The following is a 22,810-nucleotide window of genomic DNA, read 5'->3' as shown; positions in this document are numbered from 1 at the left end:
AAAATAAATAATTTTCTGAAAATTACTAAAATTTTCAGGTAATAATTATCAATTTCAGATGAAAATAATAATAAATAATTAATTTCATATATTACCAGTAATTATTAATGTTTTATTTAATTATTTATTGCTTAACCATTATTAATATGAATAAATCAATTTTTAAAATTGTATGTAATTATGAATAATTAATTAGTGAGAATATCAAAATAAATTCATATTTTAATTATTGTGATGAAAATGATTTTCTGAAAATTACTGAATTATTTTTGTAAAAGTTATCAACTTGAGATGGTGAAGTTAATAATAATAATAACAACAACAACAACAACAACAACAATAATAATAATAATAAATTTGACATCATATTAATTTAATATTGAAATATTAAAAAAATCAGTAAATATAGGTGCTTATTAATATATTCATTAATTATTGATTTTTAGCAATTATTGTTATGCATAAATTAGTTTCAGAAAACAATATCGGAACTTATGAATAATCAATTACTAAAAATATAAAAAAAATCAGTAAATTGGAATTTTTAAAAATTAACATTCTCTAAATTAAATTACAAAAACATGAAAATTAGTTTATGGAAATCACTAAATTAAAATTTCCCAATAATTACCAAAAACAAATGTATATTACCAATAATTACAAAATGTAAATTATCAATGTTAAAATTCTCTAATAATTTTCGAATTTAATAATTACCAAAAACCAATACAATTTACCAATTATTAACTTTGAAAATTATTAAAAATTTCCAATTTATTAATTTTCCTATTTAATGAGTTTCAAAAAATATTAAATTTTCTGAATAGTTATGGAAATTACGAATTTAGTTAAAATTCCCCAATAATTTTTTCAATTTAATAATCACCAAAAAAGCCAATGTAACTTACCAATAATTGATTATGAAAATTATAAATTTTTGCTATAATTTAAAAAAAATAATTACTGATAATTGCCAAAATTACTTAATAAAAAATAAACGAAAATACATTGTCGTGCTATTTCATTTGCATAGGTGTAAATAAAATTGGAAAATAAACGGAAATAATAATAAAAAATACATTTCTACCAAAAAATAATAAAAAAATACATACCGTGTTATTTCATTCCCCTTACCCCTATTTCCCCAAAGTGTAGGTTTCGGGATTTGATTTCGCGTCAACGGTGAATCCAACCAGCTAACACACCAATGAGCAGCCCCCTATAGTTACTTTTGCAGGAAGAAGAGGCAGCTCTTCTTGAATTGTCATGAGAGAAAAATAACCATGTTTTAGGTTGCAGGAGAAAGAAATGTCAACATATTATGACAAACAAGCGAGACGCGTGCGGAACCCATTTCAAGCTGTGAAATGCACTTCCGTTAATTCCTCTCTTGCGGAATGTGTGTCATGACACCATCGGAGTGGGAGCCTCTTGACGCCGTTTCAAACCCTTGACACCCCCAGAATTCGAAAGCCCTCCAAAATTTGAAACTCTCCTGAATTTGAGTTTTGACTTGAGGCGCTTGGCCATGGCTGGGATAGCCTGGGAGGAGGAGTAGGAGCTGTGCAATGACGATGGGTTCATTTACAAGATTATATTGCTGCTGCTGCACCATTAGTACCGGCTTCTGATCCAGTGGTGGAGCAAAGGCAGCGGAGAGAGCAGAAAAAGAGGGCACTGCTGAAGCTGAGAGATCAGTTGCAACAAATGAATTTGATCACAATTCCCTTTGGATTGTCATGTATTCTCTCATGAAATATTAAAGGTTCTTTGTCAATGTTCTGTCTCTCTTTATTAGTATCTACACTATAATACGATCTCTCTCTCGGAAGAGGCAGTTGGTTTTAGCAATGCTAAAAATTTTAAAGTCTTAGGCTTCATTTGCCTTTCCTTATTTCAAGGATTTACCTCTTTTTGGCGTTGGGGCATTTTAACGGCAAAAAGGAGTCTTTAAAACAAGGAATGCCAAATGCAACCTTAGACCTGGAAGCCATACCTACAAAGATCATGTAACAACAATGGAAAGCAAAGATTTAAAGGGGCATCAACTGATGAGAGTATATATCTATTGAATACTTGGTACACAACATTATGACTCTTGCTACTACATATATACAGATAAATATACATTGTCTTGCTACAACAGTAGAAATACCGTCTTTGGTTATTACCAAAATCCCTCTTCCAGACATAGCAGCTACCTAAATGCATACATGAGCAATAAATAAGGTGTTTCGAAGATATCATTGCATTTCTTTGGTACTTTTTATGATAACCCACTCAAGTTGCAAAGGGTTTTAGAAAATGGTTGATAGGACCAACTGCTGAAAGAACTCAGACCTATGGCTTCTCTCTTTATAATCCTGCTCCCGATCTTCATCTGACATGTAGATTGCTCCATGCTGCATCAACACAAATTGTCAGCCATATCCTCTTATAGTCAAAGTGTTGAAACACACCAACAGTTCCTAGCATGGCAATTATGTTTCCTTCTAAACTACTGTTTACCATATGAATTTTAATTGCTTATGACTGGAGAGTTTCAAATTTTGGAGGGCTTTCTAATTCTGGGGGTGTCAAGGATTTGAAGCGGCGTTAGGGGTCTCCCATACCAGCGGGTTCAGATATTTGAATGTTAGAAAAAGAATGAGAAAAACAATATATATAAAAGAAATGAGAAAAACTTACAGAGTACTTACCTCCTGCCAGTATGGCCGTCGAAGTCTACTGGCAGAACTTGACCGAACTAATCTCCGGTGAGTGGGTCACGATAGGTGTTCGGCATCAAGAATTTCAGTTCGAAGTAGAATGGAAGAATATATATAAGAAATGAGAAAAACTTACAGAGTACTTACCTCCTGCCAGTATGGCCGTCGAAGTCTGTTGGCGGAACTCGACCGAACTAATCTCCGGTGAGTGGGTCACGATAGGTGTTCGGCATCAAGAATTTCAGTTCGAAGTAGAATGGAAGAATATGGGAAGAAGAAACGCTTTTGGGCAAAAGAGGAATTAACGGAGGTGTGAAAATTCACGGCGTGAAATGGGTTCCGCACGCGTCTCGCTTAATGCGCGTGTGTCATAACACGCGTTTAGTAACCTGAACCGTCTCGCTTAACGGTGTGTGGGGGGGGGGATGCGCACCCACAGTTTTTGGGTTCATGCTCAGAAATCTTACACCTGAACCAACCTGAAGCGGGTTATATGCACTGGTTGGTAGAAGGGATCGACAAGTTTAGGAACCTAATAATTTCAAGGCAATAAGTGCAACAGTTGATGCATCTATGTTGGAGATGGTATAAATGCTAGTTGGTAGGCTGTAGGTGGGTAACGAGTGCAATAGTTGGTGGTTGAGTGGTTTTATGGTGAAGATGTTATTTTGTATATGAATTTGTAAATCAAATGACTGAGCATCTCTCTTTGGTTCTCAAACAATGCATAAGCACCAAGTCGGCCGCATTGGCCAAGGCGGTTCATTCTATTTCTCTTAAATTGGGCAATCTCACTAGGCTTCATGTGGGAGCATGTATAATAAACGCCTACAGCAAGTGTGGAATTGTTGATGCTGCATGCCATTTGTTCGATGAAATTGCAACTTCAAGTGCAAAGCAACATTTTGTGCTAGACGTGGTCTTCTGGAATTCAACTATATCAGGCTGTGTTCGGAATGGAAGGGATGAAATGGCCTTCCAATATTTCAAAAGCATGCGGTTCTATTATTCTTATTACCGGAACAACAATTATGCTGATTTAGATTTGGACCCTGATTGTTATACTATTTCAAGTCTCCTGTCCTCTAGTTATTGCCTTGAGAGAAACCCAAGTCTGGGTGAACAGCTTCATGGGTATTCCACCAAGACAGCCATCCTCTCGAGCCTTTCAGTTGGGAACGCTCTCATCACCTTCTATGCTAGATGGTGCTGGTTTCACAAAGCGAAGCTTGTTTTTGACTCTATGCCTCGAGTGAATGTTGTTTCATGGACTGCGTTGATCTCAGGCCATGCTCAACAGCCAGGTAATGAAGAAGAGTCCTTGAAGATATTTGTCACTATGATGAGGCACAACAGCCAGTTGCCAAACGAATTCACTTTTGCCACTATTTTCAGTTCATGCGGGAGATTGACTTCCTTCTCTCAGGGTATCCTATTTATTGCAGCAGCTTTGAAATTGGGCCTTCTTCCCGACATTAATGTCAAGAATTCACTAGTGGGGTTCTACTCAGAATGTGGTTGCTTGGAAGAAGCCGAAGCTGCTTTCAAGGACATTGCTAATCCTGACCTTGTATCATGGAATTCCCTTCTGAAAGGATACTCCCAACAAGGAAAAGGTGAAGAAGCCCTCGGACTTTTTAAGAAGATGCTTGAAGAGGGTGAGACCCCAGATGCCATTACATTCCTCTCTCTCCTGTCTGCATGTAGGCACTCGGGGATGGTGTACCAAGGTCTCAACCTGTTCAGATGCATGAAGCAAGATTATGGGATTGAACCGGAGGAAGAACACATTTCTTGCATAGTTGATCTGTTAGGACGTGCTGGTAAGCTACGTGAAGTAGAAGTATTTATCAGGGATACCCAATTCAATCTAGGCCCTTCTGTTTGGAGGACAATTCTTGGAGCCTGTCGAGTCCATGGTCAGGTGGAACAAGCAGAGTTAGCTGCCTCAAGGCTTCTTCAATTGGAGCCTTGTGACAGAGAAGCTCACTTTGTGCTCTGCAACATCTATGCAGCAAGTGGGAGATGGGATATGGTTGCAAGCCTGAGGCGCTCGGTTAAAGAGAAAGGAATGGAAAAGGAGCCTGGTTTTAGCTGGATTGAAGTGGGTAACCAGATACACTCCTTTTTAGTTGCACACTGGAGTCATCCGCAAATAGATGAGATCCAGAGGACATTATTTGAACTTACAAACAACATCAAGGAATGGACTCTTGAGACAAGTGAAATAAATGATTTTTTGAATTGAAAAGCTATCTGTTGGCGAATGTGCTATTGTTCTAACTCTTGCTTGCAGTTCTTCTCATGCAAGAGCTCCTCTGGCATGTTACAGAGTGTTCTCATTGTATTGCTTGCCATATCCATAAACTGCAGATACTCGCCTGCTCCTGTCTTCGTATATTCTTTGTAAGATTTTCTCTCGATATTCATTTCTTTCTTCTCTATTATTTTGTTGTGTTCTGTTATTTACATGTTCTTCCTCTTCCTTGGTCATGGGCAGGTCATTCTTGATCTGTCAGAAACTCCTTGCAGATCTAGGGACAGGTCTGTTGTTCTTAATGATTTAAGGCCTGTTATTTTATTATTATTCATTTCAAGACCCAAGAGCTTGAGCACAATCTATTGCTTGCTGTCTTGGTATTTTGAAGCCGTAATGAAGCTTCCTTTACCTTTCTCAATCTGTTGAAAACCCTCTAGAGCTCCAGAGACAGGTGAGCTCTCACCAGTAGAGGTGTCAATCGGATGGATTTCGTCCAACCCGATCCAGTCCTATGTGAATCCCCACTTATAAATGGACTGGACCCAATCCAGTCCAAATCCAATACAAACCAAATCCAATCCAATCCATTAAAATGTAAATGGATCGGGTCAGATCCAATTCAAACCGAATGAAATAAAAAAATTATATAAAAGCACTTTTAGCATTGAAAAAGCACTTCTGTAAAAGTACTTTATAAAAATATTTTCATAAAAGTGCTTTTACAAAAGCACTTTATTGAAAGTACTTCGGAAAAGTGCTTTTGTAAAAGTACTTTTATAAAAGCACTTTTCATAAAGTACTTCTGTAGACTTTTATAAAAGTACTTTTGTAGAAGTGCTTTTGTAAAAGTACTTTCATAGAAGTGTTTTTATAAAAGTACTTTCGAAAAGTACAGACTTTTATAAAATTACTTTCGTAGAAGTGTTTTTATAAAAGTACTTTCGAAAAGCACAATCTTTATAAAAGTACTTTTGTAGAAGTGCTTTTGTAAAAGTACTTTCGTAAAAGTGCTTTCGTAAAAGTACTTTTATAAAAGTACTCTCGTAGAAGTGCTTTTGTAAAAGTGCTTTCGTAAAAGTACTCTCATAGAAGTGATTTTATAAAAGTACTTTTGTAGAAGTGTTTTTATAAAGGTACTTTTGCAAAAGTGCTTTCGTAAAAGTTATTTCATAAAAGTGCTTCCATAAAAGTGCTTTTATAAAAGTACTTCTATAAAAGTGCTTTCATAAAAGTACTTCTGTAAAAGTTTTTTTGTAAAAGTGATTTCATAAAAGTGCTTTCGTGTAAAAGTAATTTTGTAAAAGTGTTTTTATTAAAGTGCTTTTATAAAACTTCTGTAAAAGTGCTTTTATAAAAGTAATTTTGTAAGTATTTTTATAAAAGTGCTTTCATAAAAGTACTTATATAAAAGTGCTTGTATAAAAATTTTTTCGTAAAAGTACTTTCATAAAAGTGATTTTATGCTGTTTTCAGTTTTGATTGATTTCAAATTGGACAAGGGTTTGGCCTCGTAATTGGATTATTGGAAATTTGGTTTGGGTCTAATTCAAACCAATAAGAATATGGACCAATTTATTTTGGATTGGCCCAATCCAATAATTACAATGGGCTGTCCAAATCCGATTTGATAAGGTTTGGATCAAATTGGATCCAAACCAAAACCGGTCGATTGGCACCCCTACTCACCAGGAAACTATAATCCATAGCAATTCGAATGTAGGTTCTTAGATATCAATTCCATATTGCTATGTTGGAATGTTTTGGTGGCCTGTCAGTTGCCTGCATACTCAAGTTTCCATTTGGTTCAGCATTATGCATATGAATTCCTACCTTTTTGTGCCAAAGTCTTGACATAGATAGATAAGGCCTCCTAACTGTAGAAAACAAGATTCACAGGCTTCCTACAGACAGTGAATCTTATAACATATGTTATAAATATAGTATAAGTATATAACATATATAATTCTTCTGACAAGAAGTACATAAATCATGAGGGAAATGCCAAGCTGAACTAAGAAACAGGATACACTGGCTTCCTAGGGATAGTTGATACTTGTAACATACAAACGTAAATGTTTACTTTATTAAATCCTTTTACAACATATGGGCTATCTACTCCTTTTTTTTTGAACTCCATTATGCATTATAGTTCTATATAATATAAATCATATTATAAGTGATTGATGTTTTAAATATGTTTTTTAGTGCGGAGACTAGTATTTACACATGGGCAAAAATGTAGCAGACACAGAGACAGCGATTAGAGAGTAAGAGATGGGTGTGCTGTGTGCAGATATATAAGTGGATTTGGTTACAAACAGTCCAGCACAAACATGATCTAAAAAAATGTTAAACCCTAGGTAGGCTCATGAAAAAAAATTCCTGGCTATGCCCTCAAAGTTTCTTCTTTTCAAATTGTATGATAGGTTACTTTTCTATTGTCATATTTCACACTTCCTAATCTAATATTTTACGCTGCCTACTGTTCGGTGGTTTAAATTGAGATTCACTTAAATATGTATGAATAGGTTAGTTTTCTCTTATTTGGCATCAATTGCTTTTAATTATATAGTTAGTTTTTGCTTGCTGATTAGCCTAACAACTACACAGGAATCATTGTGTCTCTTATTTAGCATAAATTTGTATATGCTATATCATTGACAAGATCTACGATTACAAGAGCAGGCAGAATTTCATAGGTGTGTTGAAGCTCACAGTATACACTTTTTTTTGGACCAAAATAGTACTTTATTCATGTCATGTCTAACTAATTAAATTGGATTTCAGATATCATTGGTTTAGTTGTGTTTGTAAGCCACACATCTATTGTTGCTTCTAATTAAAAAAAAAAGGGATTCTACTATTATGTGTCAAGTCTTTAAATAAGAATCTCCAGGCCAGGCATGAATAATGCACATAGAAACCTTCCCCTGTTTACATGTGGCTTTCATTAAACCGAATAAAAGAAAAGGCACAAGGTGAGGATGCTTACTTGACCCACCCCATGTCCACTTAAAAATGTCTGCCTCAATATACTAACCCATTCTATCTGTAATTGGCAGGGCTTCCTCAAGGCACCAAACAAAACAATGTCACAGGAAATGACCATCCTGACAATGTGACAACTCATTGCCACAACAAGGTAGAAAATATATAAACTCCTTCATCTCTGAAATTTCCTATCTGTGTATGCCTTTGTTTCTTGAGTGTAATAGACTTATATAAGATGGCCTTAGTTCTTCCACTGCTTTTATTTTTTTAGCTTCTTAGTTAGCACTCTTAATTTTTTTTTTTTTTTTTCCTTTTGGCTTCTTCAATAGAAATGAAACTCTGCAATGTAGACTTACAAATGATGTATAACAAAGACAACAGGACTTTATTTTGAAAGATGTTACTCCATGGCCATGTTTGGTTCGCTTCTATGGGTTTCATTCTTTTCATTCTTAGGCAATAATGAATAATATGCAAGCGTTGGATACAAAATTCTTGCCATGGGCCTCGTTCTTTTTAGAATGAAAAAGGGACCAATGGCACAAAAATTGAGGCAGCCTACAGCATGAGAAATAATTGTGCCCCAAGCTGCCCATTCTCATTCTTCCTTTGACTCTCTCTCTCTCTCTCTCTCTCACACACACACACACACAATTTGCAGCGGTATCTGGTGAGAGCTCTCTATATATCAGATTCTTCTCTTTTTGTTCACTTAATGTAATAGGAACAGGGATTAATAGATTCAAACTGTCTGTGTTCCCATGAAAATGGCTAATCCCTGCAATGCTTTGCCTGCCTTCTTATACATTACTCAATTTCAACCATCTTTTTTGCCAAGATTGCTTGTTTTTGAACAAATTACGTGTTTCCCATTCTACACAAAACCCAAGAGTTGTTAAATACTTAGGAGCTCCTGTGACGTTTGTAGATAATGATTTGATTTCAATGTTCTAGACGTAATATTTTGATTTCTGGTTATGTGAGAGTTGGTAAATTATTGGAGGCTCGTAAGGTGTTAGACAGAATGTTGGAAAGAGATGTTGTTTCTTGGACTGTTGTCCTTAATGGTTATTTGGGGGCATAGTTGGGTGAGGAAGCAATGGCATTTCTCTTTTTGCTCTTTCTTCTTCTTCTTCTTCTTCTTTCATATTGGGATACTGGGCCCATGTGAAATTTGTGACATGGTAATTCTCTTTGGTTTTCTGACGAACAGTCAATCTTGGGCTGTTATTTATGTATCCTGACATATTTTTGTTAAGTCTTGGGCCCATGTGAAATTTTATATATTTCTGTATATTTTTGGACAATATGGCCCATTTTTGTCATTTTGATCAGTTCCATTTAGGCTTGGGCTATAGCATCTTGTTCCTCTAGCTCAGTAGTGCTTGTCTTTCAATTTTCAGTTTATTTGCGTTAGTAGATAGAAGGTTATTGTGTTTCTTGATGCACAAGACAAGGAATGGCAGTTTTTGTAATTATAGTGAACAGTATTCAGGGCCACACAAGTCACTCCATAAATAGATGTATTCTTTTCCTTTTGAAGCTAATGAATGAATGAATGAAGATTTCTTTAGAACTCTCTTGCTATATGTAGTGATCCCTACAAACCTAGAGTGATTCTAGGACCCTTGGAGTGATTCCTTGGGATTTCTCTCTTTTATCTCTTTCTCTACTCTTTCTTCTTCTTGTGATAGTTTGTTCTAACCCTACTACATCAGTTTTGGTATCAGAGCTAATGGTTAGTCACCATGTTCTCACAAAGCGACCGATTTTATAGGCCTAGGGTATCATTTAAACAATCTCATGGGTTTAAAATCAATGATTATAGGGTTTTTGAACCATATGAAGGGTCTATTGTTGATTTACATGAGAAGTTGGTGGAAGAAAGTAGATCTAGTGATGTCGACTCTAGGAGTAAGGTTTTCAAGAATGTTATAAGATAAGGGAAGTGCCTAATTTCAATGGAGATGAAGACTAACAAGCATTCTTTGATTAGATTGCTATACTAGAAGAATATTTCAATTGACATGATATGTTTGAAAAACAAAGATTTAGATTTACACGCATGAAGCTTACAGGTATTGCTAAATATGGTAGAAAAGGAAAAACTTTGGTTGTTGGGGGCCAACAACCTATACTGTTGAGAGAGTTTTTGGGAATGCCACGTTACCATGAGAGTGGGTAAATTAATAATTTCCCCATAATTTATCTTGACCAAAAACAAAAACATGGGCGTGAATAGGTGAATTGCCGAGAACGTGCCTAACCCAGAAACTCTTAAACAGCATAGGCTATTGGGCCCTAACAGCCAAAGTTATACTCTTGAGCAACGTCTAGAAAATAGAGGTGAATTTCCTATTACCACATGGTTAGAGATCAAGAGGTATTTGCAAGAAAAGTGCATTCCACAATACTTCCATGATGATCTATATGTGGAGTTGATTAATCTCAAGCAAGGTATGCTATCTGTAGTTTAATATATGTATAAGTTTGATGAATTATATATTAGATGTGACATTACAGAAAATGAAAGGCACAAATCAGTTTACAATTCAGATTCATGATTTAGATCATGCCTTTGAATTGGCTCTCAAGATAGAGAAGCAACAGTTGGTTACAACAAAGAATTTGAAGCCAAGGAGAAGAAAGTACAAAGTTGAAGATAAAGAGGATGATTTCTTGCATGTCAATGCTCGTCCTAGAGTTAAAGTTGTGAATGAAGAATTTCAACCTATAGAAGTTGTAAACATTAAAGATCAAAAGGGTGTGGACCAAGAAAAGATTAGAATTGTTGAAGAAGGAACTTCCAGCACCCATGGTCAACTTGAGGTTAATGATCAAGAAGAGATAGAAGTGGAGCAGGTTGAAGAAATTTGGGTGCAAGATGCAAACACGTTGGTTGTAGTAGATGATAATAAAGAAACAAGTCATGACTTTACCTTACAAGTTCAACTGGAACCAATTCAATATTTACAAACTAACATAGCACAAGTTCCACCAACATCAATAATGGTAGAAATTCAAGAGTTTGTTGAAGAACCAAGGGTAACCGAACACATAGAGATGGAGATTTTTCAACTAGAGGTTGAAGGAAAGTTCCAAATGGTGCAATGAGATTTTGGATATGAAATTTCATAGTGTGGTAAGCAAGGGGAAGATTCACCACAAGATAGGTTGATTGATGATGTCAGTGTTCAAGAAGCTAATGCTATTGATGATTTAATAATGAATGTTATGGAAGGTATTATTTCAGGCATACATTACTTTCATGATCCATTTATAGCTATGTGTGACATCTACTCTACAACCCAAGTGTGTTGAAGTGGCTATGGGAATTACTACTCCTTTTGTCATCAACTTTCATCCTCAAGGTCTTCAAAACTCGAGGACGAGTTTTTTTAACCAGGGGAGAATAATGTAGGAGCTGAAGAATCAAATTTGGAATTTTCTAAAAATTTCTATATTTCGGTATATTTTTGGACAATATGGAGCATTTTCGTCATTTTGACCAGTTCCATGTAGGTTTGGGCTATAGCATCTTGTTCCTCTAGCTCAGTAGTGCTTATCTTTCAATTTTTAGTTTATTTGCATTAGTAGATAGGAAGTTATTGTGTTTCTTGATGCACAAGACAAGGAGTGGCATTTTTGTAATTATGGTGAACAGTATTCTGGGCCACACAAGTCACTCTATAAATAGATGTATTCTTTTCCTTTTGAAGCTAATGAATGAATGAAGATTTTTTTAGAGCTCTCTTGCTGTATGAAGTGATTCATACAAACCCTAGAGTGATTCTATGACCTTTGGAGTGATTCCTTGGGATCTCTCTCTCTTTCTCTCTCTCTCTCTCTCTCTCTCTCTCTCCCTTGTAATAGTTTGTTCCAGCCCTACTGCATCATACGGTTAATAAAATAAAATACCATTTCATGGTTGATGGTAAAAAGCTGTTGGTTTTAAGACAAGTATTAGCCACTTGGCTGGGAAGAAGACTGCAATCTAAATGTAGACTAGAGTTTGGCTTTTTGGAAGTAGGTATTTATGACTACTAGAAAATGTGAGGTTTCAATTTGGAGAAACAATATTTAAGTGCAACAAGTAACAAATCTAAGGCTAAGTTTGGAACTGATTAAAAGTAAGTGCTTATTCGAATAATCACTTATTTTGGGCCAAGACCACACCAATAAGCACTTATTTGTATTTCAGAAATAAGCCTGAAATAAGAATAAACACTTATTTTAGAACCTCAAATTTTGGGCTTATTTAGTGTTTATTTCCTTTCTGGCCCATCTTGGACTGCCACATCATTTTAAAAATACCTATACTATCCCTATTTAAAATAAGTGCTTTTTCACCAAACGCTTATAAGTGCTTATTAGAATAAGCATTTTTTAATCACTTATTCAATAAGTACTTATTTTCAAATATTTACTTCCAAATTTTCCCTAAGGTTGATATTATTTGCAGATTCAACATGTTGAGAAACTATGATCTGGAGTGCATCAAAAAGAGTATAGAAAGGAGATATTGGACTATTGGTAGGGGTGTCAATGGACTGGTTTTGGATTGGATCCAATCCGATTCAAAACTTATCAAATCAGATTTGGACGGTCCATTATAATTACTGGGTTGAACTAATCTAAGATAAATTGGTCCATGTTCTTATCGGTTTGAGTCAAACCTAAGTCAAATTCCCAATAATCCAAAATCTTGTCCAGTTTGAAACAGATCAAGACTGAAGTCAAAACCTAAAAGTCTGAACCCTTCGGAGTCAACGTTTGAAACCCCTGTTTGAGGTTTGAAGACTAAAATCCTTGTTTGGACGCTCAAAGCAACCTTTCTCTCTGGAACTCTGGAAATGTGGAAGACTGGAACCAGGTAGGGGTGCCAAATGGACTATCAATGTGATATGACCCAGAAATTTGACACGCAGTTCACAAACTCACAGCAGAATCCAAACCACTAGCACATCAACAGGGAACTGATATTCATTCAGAAGAAAAGATCACTTACAGTAGGTCAGTTCTTCGAGAGACCGCCGGCTCTCCCAAGCACTCTCAGAATTCTGTACTCAACAAAAGTCTGCCTCCATCCCCCAAAGCCCCTTCTTATACACATCTTACAGCACAACTGCCTTCCATAATAAATGCCCAGCTGGCCAACTTATAAATGCCCCACACTCTTCTTATTCCCAATTGACAAGCTATAAATGCTACTCTTCTTATTCCCAACTGACAAGCTATAAATGCTACAAAACTCTCATTATTCCCTCCAGCCATAAATTCCCCCATGTTCAATTATTTCCCCCCTTGGTCGAAAGCTGACCTTTCCCCTTCCTGGCATACGTAAAATTAATTGGGGGCCTATCATTACCCACCGCCCAAAGTCTAACCTTGTCCGCAAGGTTGAAATGAGGAAATTGGTTGCGAAGTAAGTCAAAAGGCTCCCATGAATCTTCAAAATCAGGCAGGTCCTGCCAATGGATAAGCACTTCTGGACCAGTAACTCCAGGCATAGTGGATGGACACACCCCTCGAATGGCCGCCGGTTTCACCGGCATTTCCATATCAGTTGACAGAGTGGAAGGAATCATAGGAGAAGAGATATGATTGCCAATTGCCTTCTTGAGTTGTGAGACATGAAAAACAGGATGAATCCTTGCCTCTGGAGGAAGTTGAAGTTTATAAGCGACAGTGCCAATTCTTTCCACAATAGCAAATGGTCCATAAAATCGAGGGGCAAGCTTTTCATTGGCTCGGCGAGCTAGAGACTACTGGCGATAAGGTCGCACTCGAACATATACCGAATCTCCAACCTCAAAATTAACATCATGGAGGCTCACACCAGTCGAGTCTTTCATCTTTTGTTGTGCACGGTGTAGATGAGCACGCAACTCCCTAAGTATAGCATCTCACTGAAGGAGAACAACTTCAACATCAGCATTAGCCATAGAGCCAAGCTCATAGCGGATTAATGGAGGAGGATTGCGCCCATAAACCACCTTGAAAGGTGTCATGCCAGCAGTAGTGTGAAAAGAGGTTTATAGCTGTATTCTGCCCACGATATCCAAGAAGACCAGCGGAAGGGGGAATCAGCCGCAAAGCACCTCAAATAAGTCTCCAAACAACGATTAACCACCTCCGACTGTCCATCTGTCTAAGGATGGTAAGCTGAACTACGACGCAATTCTGAACCCTACAGGGTAAAAAGCTCGTGCCAGAAGAAGCTCATAAAGACTTTATCACAATCAGATACAATCGAGCGGGGAATGCCATGTAAACGGACTATGTTGTGCAGGAAGGCCTGAGCAACCGTGAGAGTTGAGAGGGATAAAATGGGCATACTTGGAGAGACGATTGACCACCACCATAATTGTGTCAAACCCCTTTGACTTAGGAAGAGCCTCAATAAAGTCCATAGCAATATCCTTCCAGATCTGTTTAGGTAGGGTAAAGGTTGTAAAAGGCCAGCGGGGGACATGGCTTCATATTTACTACGTTGACACACATCGCAGGCCTGTACAAACTCCTAGACATAATACTTGATCCCCCGCCAGTAAAATTCAGCTGCTATTCGCCTATATGTCCGGTGGATACCCGCGTGACCTCCCACAACTCCCAAATGAAACTCCTTCTGTAAGAGGGGAAGAAGCCGACAAAACCAACTTACCATGATAACATAGGTGTTCTCCAACTAAAGAATAGGTGGGATAGGACGTCGGATCATGCTGTATGGCATGCTTGATGGGGGCCAAGAAAGGATCAACATCAACTTGCTCCTTAAGGTCATCAAAATCAAGGAAAATAGGGACTGTAAGAGAGTTTAAGTGCATTTCAGTAGGAACCCTGGATAGGGTGTCAGCCCCATGGTATTATCGGCACCCGGTTTGTACTGAATCTCAAAGTCATAATTCATAAGCTTAAGAAGCCACTTATGATGCTCACCTTCGACAATCTGCTGGTCCAATAGATCTTTGAGACTATGCTGGTCGGTCCGAACAATAAAGCGTCTTCCAAGAAGATAGGGGTGCCATTTTTTAATGGCAAAGACAATGGCCATTAATTCCCGCTCGTAGACAGCTTTTGACTGTGCAGACGGGCTAAGCTTGTGGCTATAAAAAACTATAGGCCGATTATTCTGCATTAATACCACCCCAAGACCTACACCGGATGCCTCCGTCTCGATCAAGAAGGGTTGGGAAAAATATGGAAGGGCCAACACAGGTACGGTTGTCATAGCCCATTTCAACTCCTAAAATGCATTCTCAGCCTCCGCATTCCATGAGAAAGCATCCTTTTTAAGCTGTTGCGTTAATGGCCATGGTATTTTACTGTAGTTACACACAAAACGGCGATAATAGCCTGTAAGTCCCAAAAAACCACGAAGAGTTTTAGGTGAAGATGGTTGAGGCCAATCAACCATGGCCTGGATTTTAGAAGGATCGGCAGAAACACCAGCCGCGCTAATAATATGACCAGGTACTCAATGCTAGGCTGAGCAAAGATACATTTCTTTGAGTTGGCAAAGAGACGGTGGGTGCACATTATAGAGAAGACCTGTCAAAGGTGATCCAAATGGGCAGCTTCGGAAGCACTGTAAACCAGAATATCATAAAAAAATACCAGCATAAAGCGACGGAGGAAATCATGGAATACCGTATTCATTAATGACTGGAAGGTCAAGGGCGCATTGGTGAGACCGAAGGGCATGACAAGGAATTCGTAATGGCCCTTGTGGGTGCAAAATGCAGTCTTGGGAATATCCTCACTACGGACCCGAATCTGGTGGTAGCCCAATTTAAGATCAATTTTGCTGAAAATAGAAGCACCATGGAGCTCATCGAGAAGTTCTTCGATAACCAGAATGGGGAATTTATTCGGAACCATAGCACCGTTAAGGGCTTTGTAATCCACACAAAAATGTCAACTTCTGTCTTTCTTCTTGACTAAAAGGACCGGGCTCAAGTAGGGGCCTGTACTCGGCTAAATAATACCTGCAGCCAGCGTCTCAGAGACAAGGCGTTCAATTTCATCTTTCTGGAATTAAGGATATCTGTAAGGACGAACAAAGATAGGAGAAGTGCCCTCCTGCAAGACAATAGCATGTGTTGTAGCCCGTGTAGGGGGTAAGCCCGTAGGCATGTCAAAAACATCTTTGATCTCATCTAGTAAAGCGAAGATTGGCGGGGATGCAGGCAAGACAGAGTTCAACGGAGAATCCACTATTTGCAATTGTTTTAATTCTAACAAAACCCCTTGTCCCTCATGTTGTAAGTTACGCATCATAGCATGCAAAGATACCTGAGAGGAACAGAGAGAAGGGTCGCCCTACAACTTTACTTGGATACCTCCCAAATTGAGCTTCATAGACATGTTGCCCCAATTCATCACTGAGTCCCCGAGGGATGCTAACCAAGGAAAACCAAGAATGACATCCGTAGAACCCAACTTTAAGGGAAAGAAATCAGCAATGACATCCAATTCAGGTAAGTTGAGGAAAACCTGACGGCTGACTCCAGAAGTTCTCACCTCATCATCATTTCCCATCTGAACTCCAAATTCGTGTGTAGGGGTGCGGGGTAATTTCAATTCTTCCACTAAAGTTTCGGAGATAAAGTTGTGGGATGCACCCGAGTCTACCAATATGACCACCTCACGTGACAAAATGCATCCACACACCTTAAGGGAATTTGCCGCACACAACCCAACAAGAGACGAAACACAAAGTGCGGCTGATTCTGGAGCCGGAGCAATTTTAGTGTCCTCGGAAGTGCAGTCCCAATTAGACGCATCAGAAGCAATTTCCTCCACATCATCTTGAACCCATAAAACCTGAAGTGATTTCTGAGCACAACGATGTCTCGGGCTGTATTTCTCGTCGCAACGGAAGCATAGACCCTTTGCACGTTTCTGCTGCATCTCTTTGTCAGTCATCTTTTTGAAACAGGAGGCGGGGCCTTAATAATAGGGGCTGATGAAGGAGGAGAGATTGCGGGACGTGCAGGTTGGGTGACAACAGAAGTAGTCACTTGCGAAACCCGTGAGTTAAAGTGGGTTCCAGAGAGGGACGTTGCGGGCCCATGAGGAAATGAACTTGATTGATAGGCCCATAAGGCCCAATTCTTTTCCTCAATTTTCTGGGCTGCAACCATTTTTCTAATAAGCCCAACGGGTTCCATCTGTCGGAGTTTGGCCTGGATATCTGGGCGCAACCCATTCACAAAGGCTGCTTCAAGGACTGATTCTGGTAGGTCACGTAAGGGGGCAGAAAGCACCTCAAAATGGCGACGATATTCCTTGACAGTAGTGGATTGACATAATGATAGAAGCTGCTCCTGCAAGTTTCCCTCCTGAGTTGATTGGAAACGTTCAAGGAGGAGTTCCTTGAATTCTGCCCAATTACGAAAAGGTCGCCTACCATCCTCCCAATAATACCAAGCCAGTGCATCACCCTCTAAACAGACCACTGCCGCTCACAGACGTTCCGCCGGAAGCAAGCCATTAATCTCAAAATAGCGCTCTGCGCGAAAAAGCCAGCCGTCCGGATTTTCCCCATAAAAAATGGGCAACTCCAACTTCCGAGGAAGTGGATCAGAAGTATGTTCCGGCACTGACATTGAAGAAGACGTTGGGAAAGCTGCACTCTTCCCTTTGTCAGCCGCACGACTCGATGTGACTAAAGGAGGAGCAATGTCAGTTGCAGACAAAGGAGCTGAATAGGCTCGTTGCTGAAGCAACAAATCAAATCGTCTCACCAGATCTTGAACACCCTCCTTCCAGAGATTGTACCGAGTTCTCTAGGGACGAGATCGTCAAAAGTCCAGCAGCTACCTTATCTGTATCGAGTCGCTGAAACTCATTGCGTAAGCCATCCATCTCCAAACGAAATCCAAAATGCAGAGAAGACAGGCGTTCTTCGAAACCCTCCACCTGCGATGCCACTTCCTTAGTTGTCACCATGGCCGAGGAAAGACGTGCTCTGATACCACTGATATGACCCAGAAATTTGACACGCAGTTCATAGACTCACAGAAGAATCCAAACCACTAGCACATCAACAGGGAACTGATATTCATTCAGAAGAAAAGAAGATCATTTACAGTAGGTCGGTTCTTTGAGAGATCGCCGGCTCTCCCAAGCACTCTCAGAATTCTGTACTCAACAAAAGTCTGCCTCCTCCATCCCCCAAAGGCCCATCTTATACACATCTTACAGCACAACTGCCTTCCATAATAAATGCCCAGCTGGCCAACTTATAAATGCCCCACACTCTTCTTATTCCCAACTGACAAGCTATAAATGCTACTCTTCTTATTCCCAACTGACAAGCTTTAAATGCTACTCTTCTTATTCCCAACTGACAAGCTATAAATGCTACTCTTCTTATTCCCAACTGACAAGCTTTAAATGCTACTCTTCTTATTCCCAACTGACAAGCTATAAATGCTACAAAACTCTCCTTATTCCCTCCAGCCATAAGTTCCCCCATGTTCAATTATTGCCCCCCTTGGCCGAAAGCTGACCTTTCCCCTTCCTGGCATACGTAAAATTAATTGGGGGCCTATCACAATGGTTTGCCCTTAGGGTACGGAAACGTGGTTGATGAACTGGTGGCTCGTGCTCATTGGGACTCCTCTTTTTTCACTTTCTTTGGTCGGAATGGTGAGTTCTGCAGCAGTGATCTTGAAGTCTCCGCAGTTTTGATTGATTTACTATATTGTTTTTTAGGCCAATTTATAGTCTACTCCCCTTCAGAAAATTCCATTTCTGTGATTAAATTGTGGAGAAACTTTCTTGGTTATCATGATTTCTTTTGTGTATTATAGATTTAGGGTATTTTTTCCACAGTCACGGTCATGCTTTTATATTATCAATGGTTCTAGAGTTGACAGAAGATTATCTTGATTTAGGGTGTACGGAAATTGATGAGCCTATTCTGTTGTAACTTTATGCGGGGAAACTCTAGTTTCTGTAAGCCTATAAATTTCATAATTGAGCCTTTTTCATGCTGAGCGACACTAATTTCCAAAATCGTGAGAGAGAGAGAGAGAGAGAGAGAGAGAGAGAGAGAGAGAGAGAGAGAGAGCAGTAATTAGACGTTGGTGGCTCTAGAGTGTTACCTGTTCTCTTTGTTCCAAATTGTCTTGATGATATATACAAGCATGAGAAAGATAACGATATAGATATACTGAACATGTTGTCTCTCTTTTGCCAAGTAAAAGGATCCTATATGAATTACTTACCTCAAACGTCATAATTCTGGACTGAGTAAATTACCTGTTTGTCATCATTCTAATATCAGTGCCTTGTACATCCTTCTGCATAAAGCATAATTTCTATCACCTCATGATTTTATGAATCTTGTTTTCACTCTGATTCATGACCCTTGCATTGCACTTGTCTGAACTCAGATCCAGTATACATAAGCACTAAGCAGTTGAGAATCAGATTGATTGCATCACTAATTAGTTTGCCAATGCATCAGCCAAGTCATTACAATTATTCTTAGTCAAACTAGATAATACAGTTGATGGATTTCCACAGGGTAAGCACCAAGCAGGCTAGGTTCCCATGATGAGTTGCTTGGGAGGGGTATGGGCATGGGCCCATTTAATTTCTTCTAGGATTTGCTTGTTGGACTTTGCCTCAACAGTTGAAAGCTTTTTTTTTAAGTACTGGAAATTTGGCAAAGCAGCACTGCATTAGTCTGGGTCTAGGGATACATTTAAATCTACAGGACCCATAAACCAAGGAATATCAATAGGGATCTCATCAACAGCTTCAGCATGCTTTTGGTGTTAACCTGAACCCGCCATGCTCCCAGTTAATGTGGTAGTGTCATAGAGGTTTTGGTTGGTGAGTTGGATAATATCTCATGTTGGATGCAACTGTATTATTATGGTCTGCACACAGAAATCTTATATATGACACCTTATTTGGATAATTAGATCAGCCCCAAATCTTATACATTAATTTGCAGCAACCAATTTGAAACTGCACTCAGATAGTGATCTCTGTGAGTGTGAGTCTGCCTCTCTCTCTCTCTCTCTCGCTGTGCTTGTGATGAAACTGTCAATGTCCATACAATCCAAACTTGGACTCGCTCGACCAACCTTGCCTTTAACAACAAATATTTCAATTTAAATTGGTAAGGGATTAGGGATCTGTGGTTGAAATCAGATCTGCTGTGATTTGCCCCTTTGTTCACTGTATGCTACTTAACAACTCTGCAAGAAGGAGGTAAAAAAGAACCTATCAAGGGATGGTGCTGGCTGAATTGCACCCATAAACCAAAACCATCTACCCAGCATCCTCAACATGGGGAGTCCTTTTATCAGGGCTTTCCATAGCCATTGAACTTTCAATCTTGTAATTTTAAAGTTACCCACAAAAGGGTTTATTTTGAACACATTATATAAAGTGTTTTAGGCTGAAATTTGATTTCGAGGGTGGAGATAAGAACATGGGGAGTCCATTTTCTGTCCCAAAGTAAGTTTCCATATGAAATATTCCTGTGCCATTTAAACTTCTCTAGTAATCATCTCAACTATAAGACCAGTTCTTCATCTGCTCAACCCATGTAATCATCAAAGTACTCATAGATGCTTTCTGAATTGGCTTGGAAACTTCTAGGCTTTTCAGATATAGTTTCTTACTTCCTTTTGTTATAAGCTCAAATATTGAGTTGTTGAAACTAACTCCTGTCTCTAATGGTTTTTAGGAGCTTAGACAATGTTCGGATGAATCTTGAAGTTCTCAAGTACTATGCAATAGTTTTGTTCTTGGTAATCTTATAACCTTGCAAGCTGTCTATTTACTATGATGTAGATACCTCTAAATTCTAAATTTTTGTTCATATTTGATGAACTAAATATCTGATTCACCTACTAAAAATCCTTCTATAGAGTAGGATGTTAAACAAAATGTGATTAGCCAATCCCAAATAGTTGCCATAAGGCTTTAGTTGATCTGAGTTAAGTATCTGATGCTGCAAAATTGATATTTACAAATTTCTAATTTCTGTACATGCTTGAATTTAGATTTGATTCTGAAAATCAGATGACTAGGGTTCTCTAATGGGTTTGACCTTTAAAGATTGAAATTTTCAAGGTAGGATCCATTAATTGCATGTGCACAAAATGTCCTACTATACATGCTCATTAGGGTCTTAATCAACCTTAAAAGTAATGAATGAGGAAGAAGGACCATGAAGAGTTTGTTCTCTCCTGCCAGGCTGTCACTACACCTCTTTCTTAGCAAACTTGTCTTCTAATGATTTGTGCTACACACTTAGCCGTGATGATCATCCACGCTTATAAGCAGGGATCTGGATCTGTTGTCTACAATTAGATTTTTTTTTGAGAGTTCTAAGGCTGACTCTATTATTCATTAATCAGTTTACAGCAGTTACAATTTACCTTTCAATGATTTCTTCGGCTAAAATCAGGAGTATTTGCCCATGTGATTGAGATCTTCCCCCCGGACTCAGAATCTCTTACACTTTCTTAATACTTGTACACTTTCATTCAGTCTGTGATAGATGCCCACTCATACATATGTAAATAGTCACAAAGGAGCAGTAGGGATCTCCTACACTTGTCACCTTTATATTAAGGTGTACATTAACTAATGAAAAATCGTCAATATTTGGTCCATTGAATTGGACCAGTCCAATCCCGTCCAGGTTCAACAAATATTCGGTCCATTGAATTGAACCAGTCCAATCCCGTCCAGGTTCAACAAATATTCGGTCCATTGAATTGAACCAGTCCAATCCAGTCCAGGTTGGACAATACATTCCAGGAAAAACAAAATTAATTCTGAATGAATTCAGTTAGCTTTAAAGGATTGATTACATTTGCCCCAGCTTGCGAATAAGTATGAAGTGTTGTGTTTCTTGTGTTTCCTGTGTTCATCTATATTGCTTTCTATGAAGAGTACAACTACATTATATGAACACTTGTTATTGGTTAACATTTTCACGGGCTATCCTTTTTGTATTTTCAGGTACTAGTTGATAGGGCATATGTGGGGGAAATTTTGCAAGAAAAAGCTTCTTGCTGAGATCAAGAAGCTTGATAATCTATGTTCAATATGATTCACCCTTCTTGACAGTACTATTTGACAAGCGAGGGATCTCCACCTGCAACTATGAAAATCTTTGTTCGGATCTTTGATATAACTATTTGTATTAAAACCAAGGTTTAAAATGTCAATGTCGGTGGAAATGTTAGTCATGCAAATATAAGAAACATGCCGGAAATATCATATGGAAATATTGTAAAATTTAATAGGCATGGTGGAAACATTGTAAAATATGCAAAATATAGAATGATATTTTATGAAATGATAAAAGAAGCATAGGCACACCTTTTTAAATTATTATTTTGTTTCAAATCATTAAACAAAGCTAAGACATTAACGTTATAGACAAAGGAATACTTTCTCAAGTTGCCCTATAAACCTTAAGATTTAGATGTTCATTATAGAATGAGTTAATGTAAAATTTTAACCCATAGAAAATGTAAATGGTTGTAACAAAAAACCAATATTTGACTTCATGTTTAAGATGAATATTGAGCTAGCCCTAAGAGGCAGTCATGTTTAAGATGAATATTGAGCTACCTAATGGGTAGCAACATGACATTGTTAGTTCACATACCTACAAATTTCCCCAACTTATGTTATAATACTAACTCTTGGACTCCACGTAGTATTGGTAGTGTTAATTGGGGAATGTGTCAATTCTAGAAAAATTTCATGTTGCTACCCATTGAAGTGGAGATTGAATGCCATGGAAACTATCTCTTGTACTCTACATAGGGCTAATAGTGTTTATTGAGGAAATGTCAATTCC

General features: G+C 38.2%; 1 protein-coding gene and 1 long non-coding RNA gene across 16 annotated transcripts; one reads left to right on the top strand and one right to left on the bottom strand.

The window, feature by feature from the left end:
• Positions 1 to 2,032: 2,032 nt before the first annotated feature.
• LOC148851872 (uncharacterized) lies at positions 2,033 to 3,173 on the bottom strand. The gene is made up of 2 exons (XR_016098978.1): positions 2,700 to 3,173; positions 2,033 to 2,402 (listed from the first exon to the last, which is right to left on the bottom strand). It is a non-coding gene; the product is annotated as an uncharacterized LOC148851872 (long non-coding RNA).
• On the top strand, positions 3,123 to 22,308 carry LOC148851871 (pentatricopeptide repeat-containing protein At3g53360, mitochondrial-like). 15 transcript variants are annotated; one of them, XM_088943526.1, is made up of 7 exons: positions 3,129 to 5,114; positions 5,209 to 5,252; positions 7,174 to 7,328; positions 7,579 to 7,667; positions 8,031 to 8,110; positions 20,675 to 20,738; positions 21,961 to 22,308. In XM_088943526.1, exon 1 carries the CDS (start codon positions 3,400 to 3,402, stop codon positions 4,954 to 4,956), a length of 1,557 nt encoding a protein of 518 aa, XP_088799652.1. In that variant the 5' UTR covers positions 3,129 to 3,399; the 3' UTR covers positions 4,957 to 5,114; positions 5,209 to 5,252; positions 7,174 to 7,328; positions 7,579 to 7,667; positions 8,031 to 8,110; positions 20,675 to 20,738; positions 21,961 to 22,308. The 15 variants fall into 15 exon arrangements, 14 of the variants coding, with proteins under 14 accessions (XP_088799650.1, XP_088799660.1, XP_088799652.1 ...); XM_088943532.1 differs by lacking the exon at positions 20,675 to 20,738 and adding an exon at positions 7,756 to 7,946; XM_088943524.1 differs by lacking the exon at positions 7,579 to 7,667 and having other exon boundaries at positions 3,123 to 5,114.
• Positions 22,309 to 22,810: the final 502 nt, after the last annotated feature.

The sequence above is a fragment of the Nelumbo lutea genome, chromosome 5 (genome assembly GCF_056320005.1).
Source record: "Nelumbo lutea isolate HS-2025 chromosome 5, American lotus-T2T, whole genome shotgun sequence".
Classification (NCBI taxonomy): Eukaryota; Viridiplantae; Streptophyta; class Magnoliopsida; order Proteales; family Nelumbonaceae; genus Nelumbo; species Nelumbo lutea.
This window is presented reverse-complemented; position numbering and strand designations above follow the sequence as displayed.

Excerpts from the sequence above, each read along its gene's own strand:
- LOC148851871 (XM_088943534.1), top strand. The coding sequence starts at position 3,400 with ATGACTGAGCATCTCTCTTTGGTTCTCAAACAATGCATAAGCACCAAG.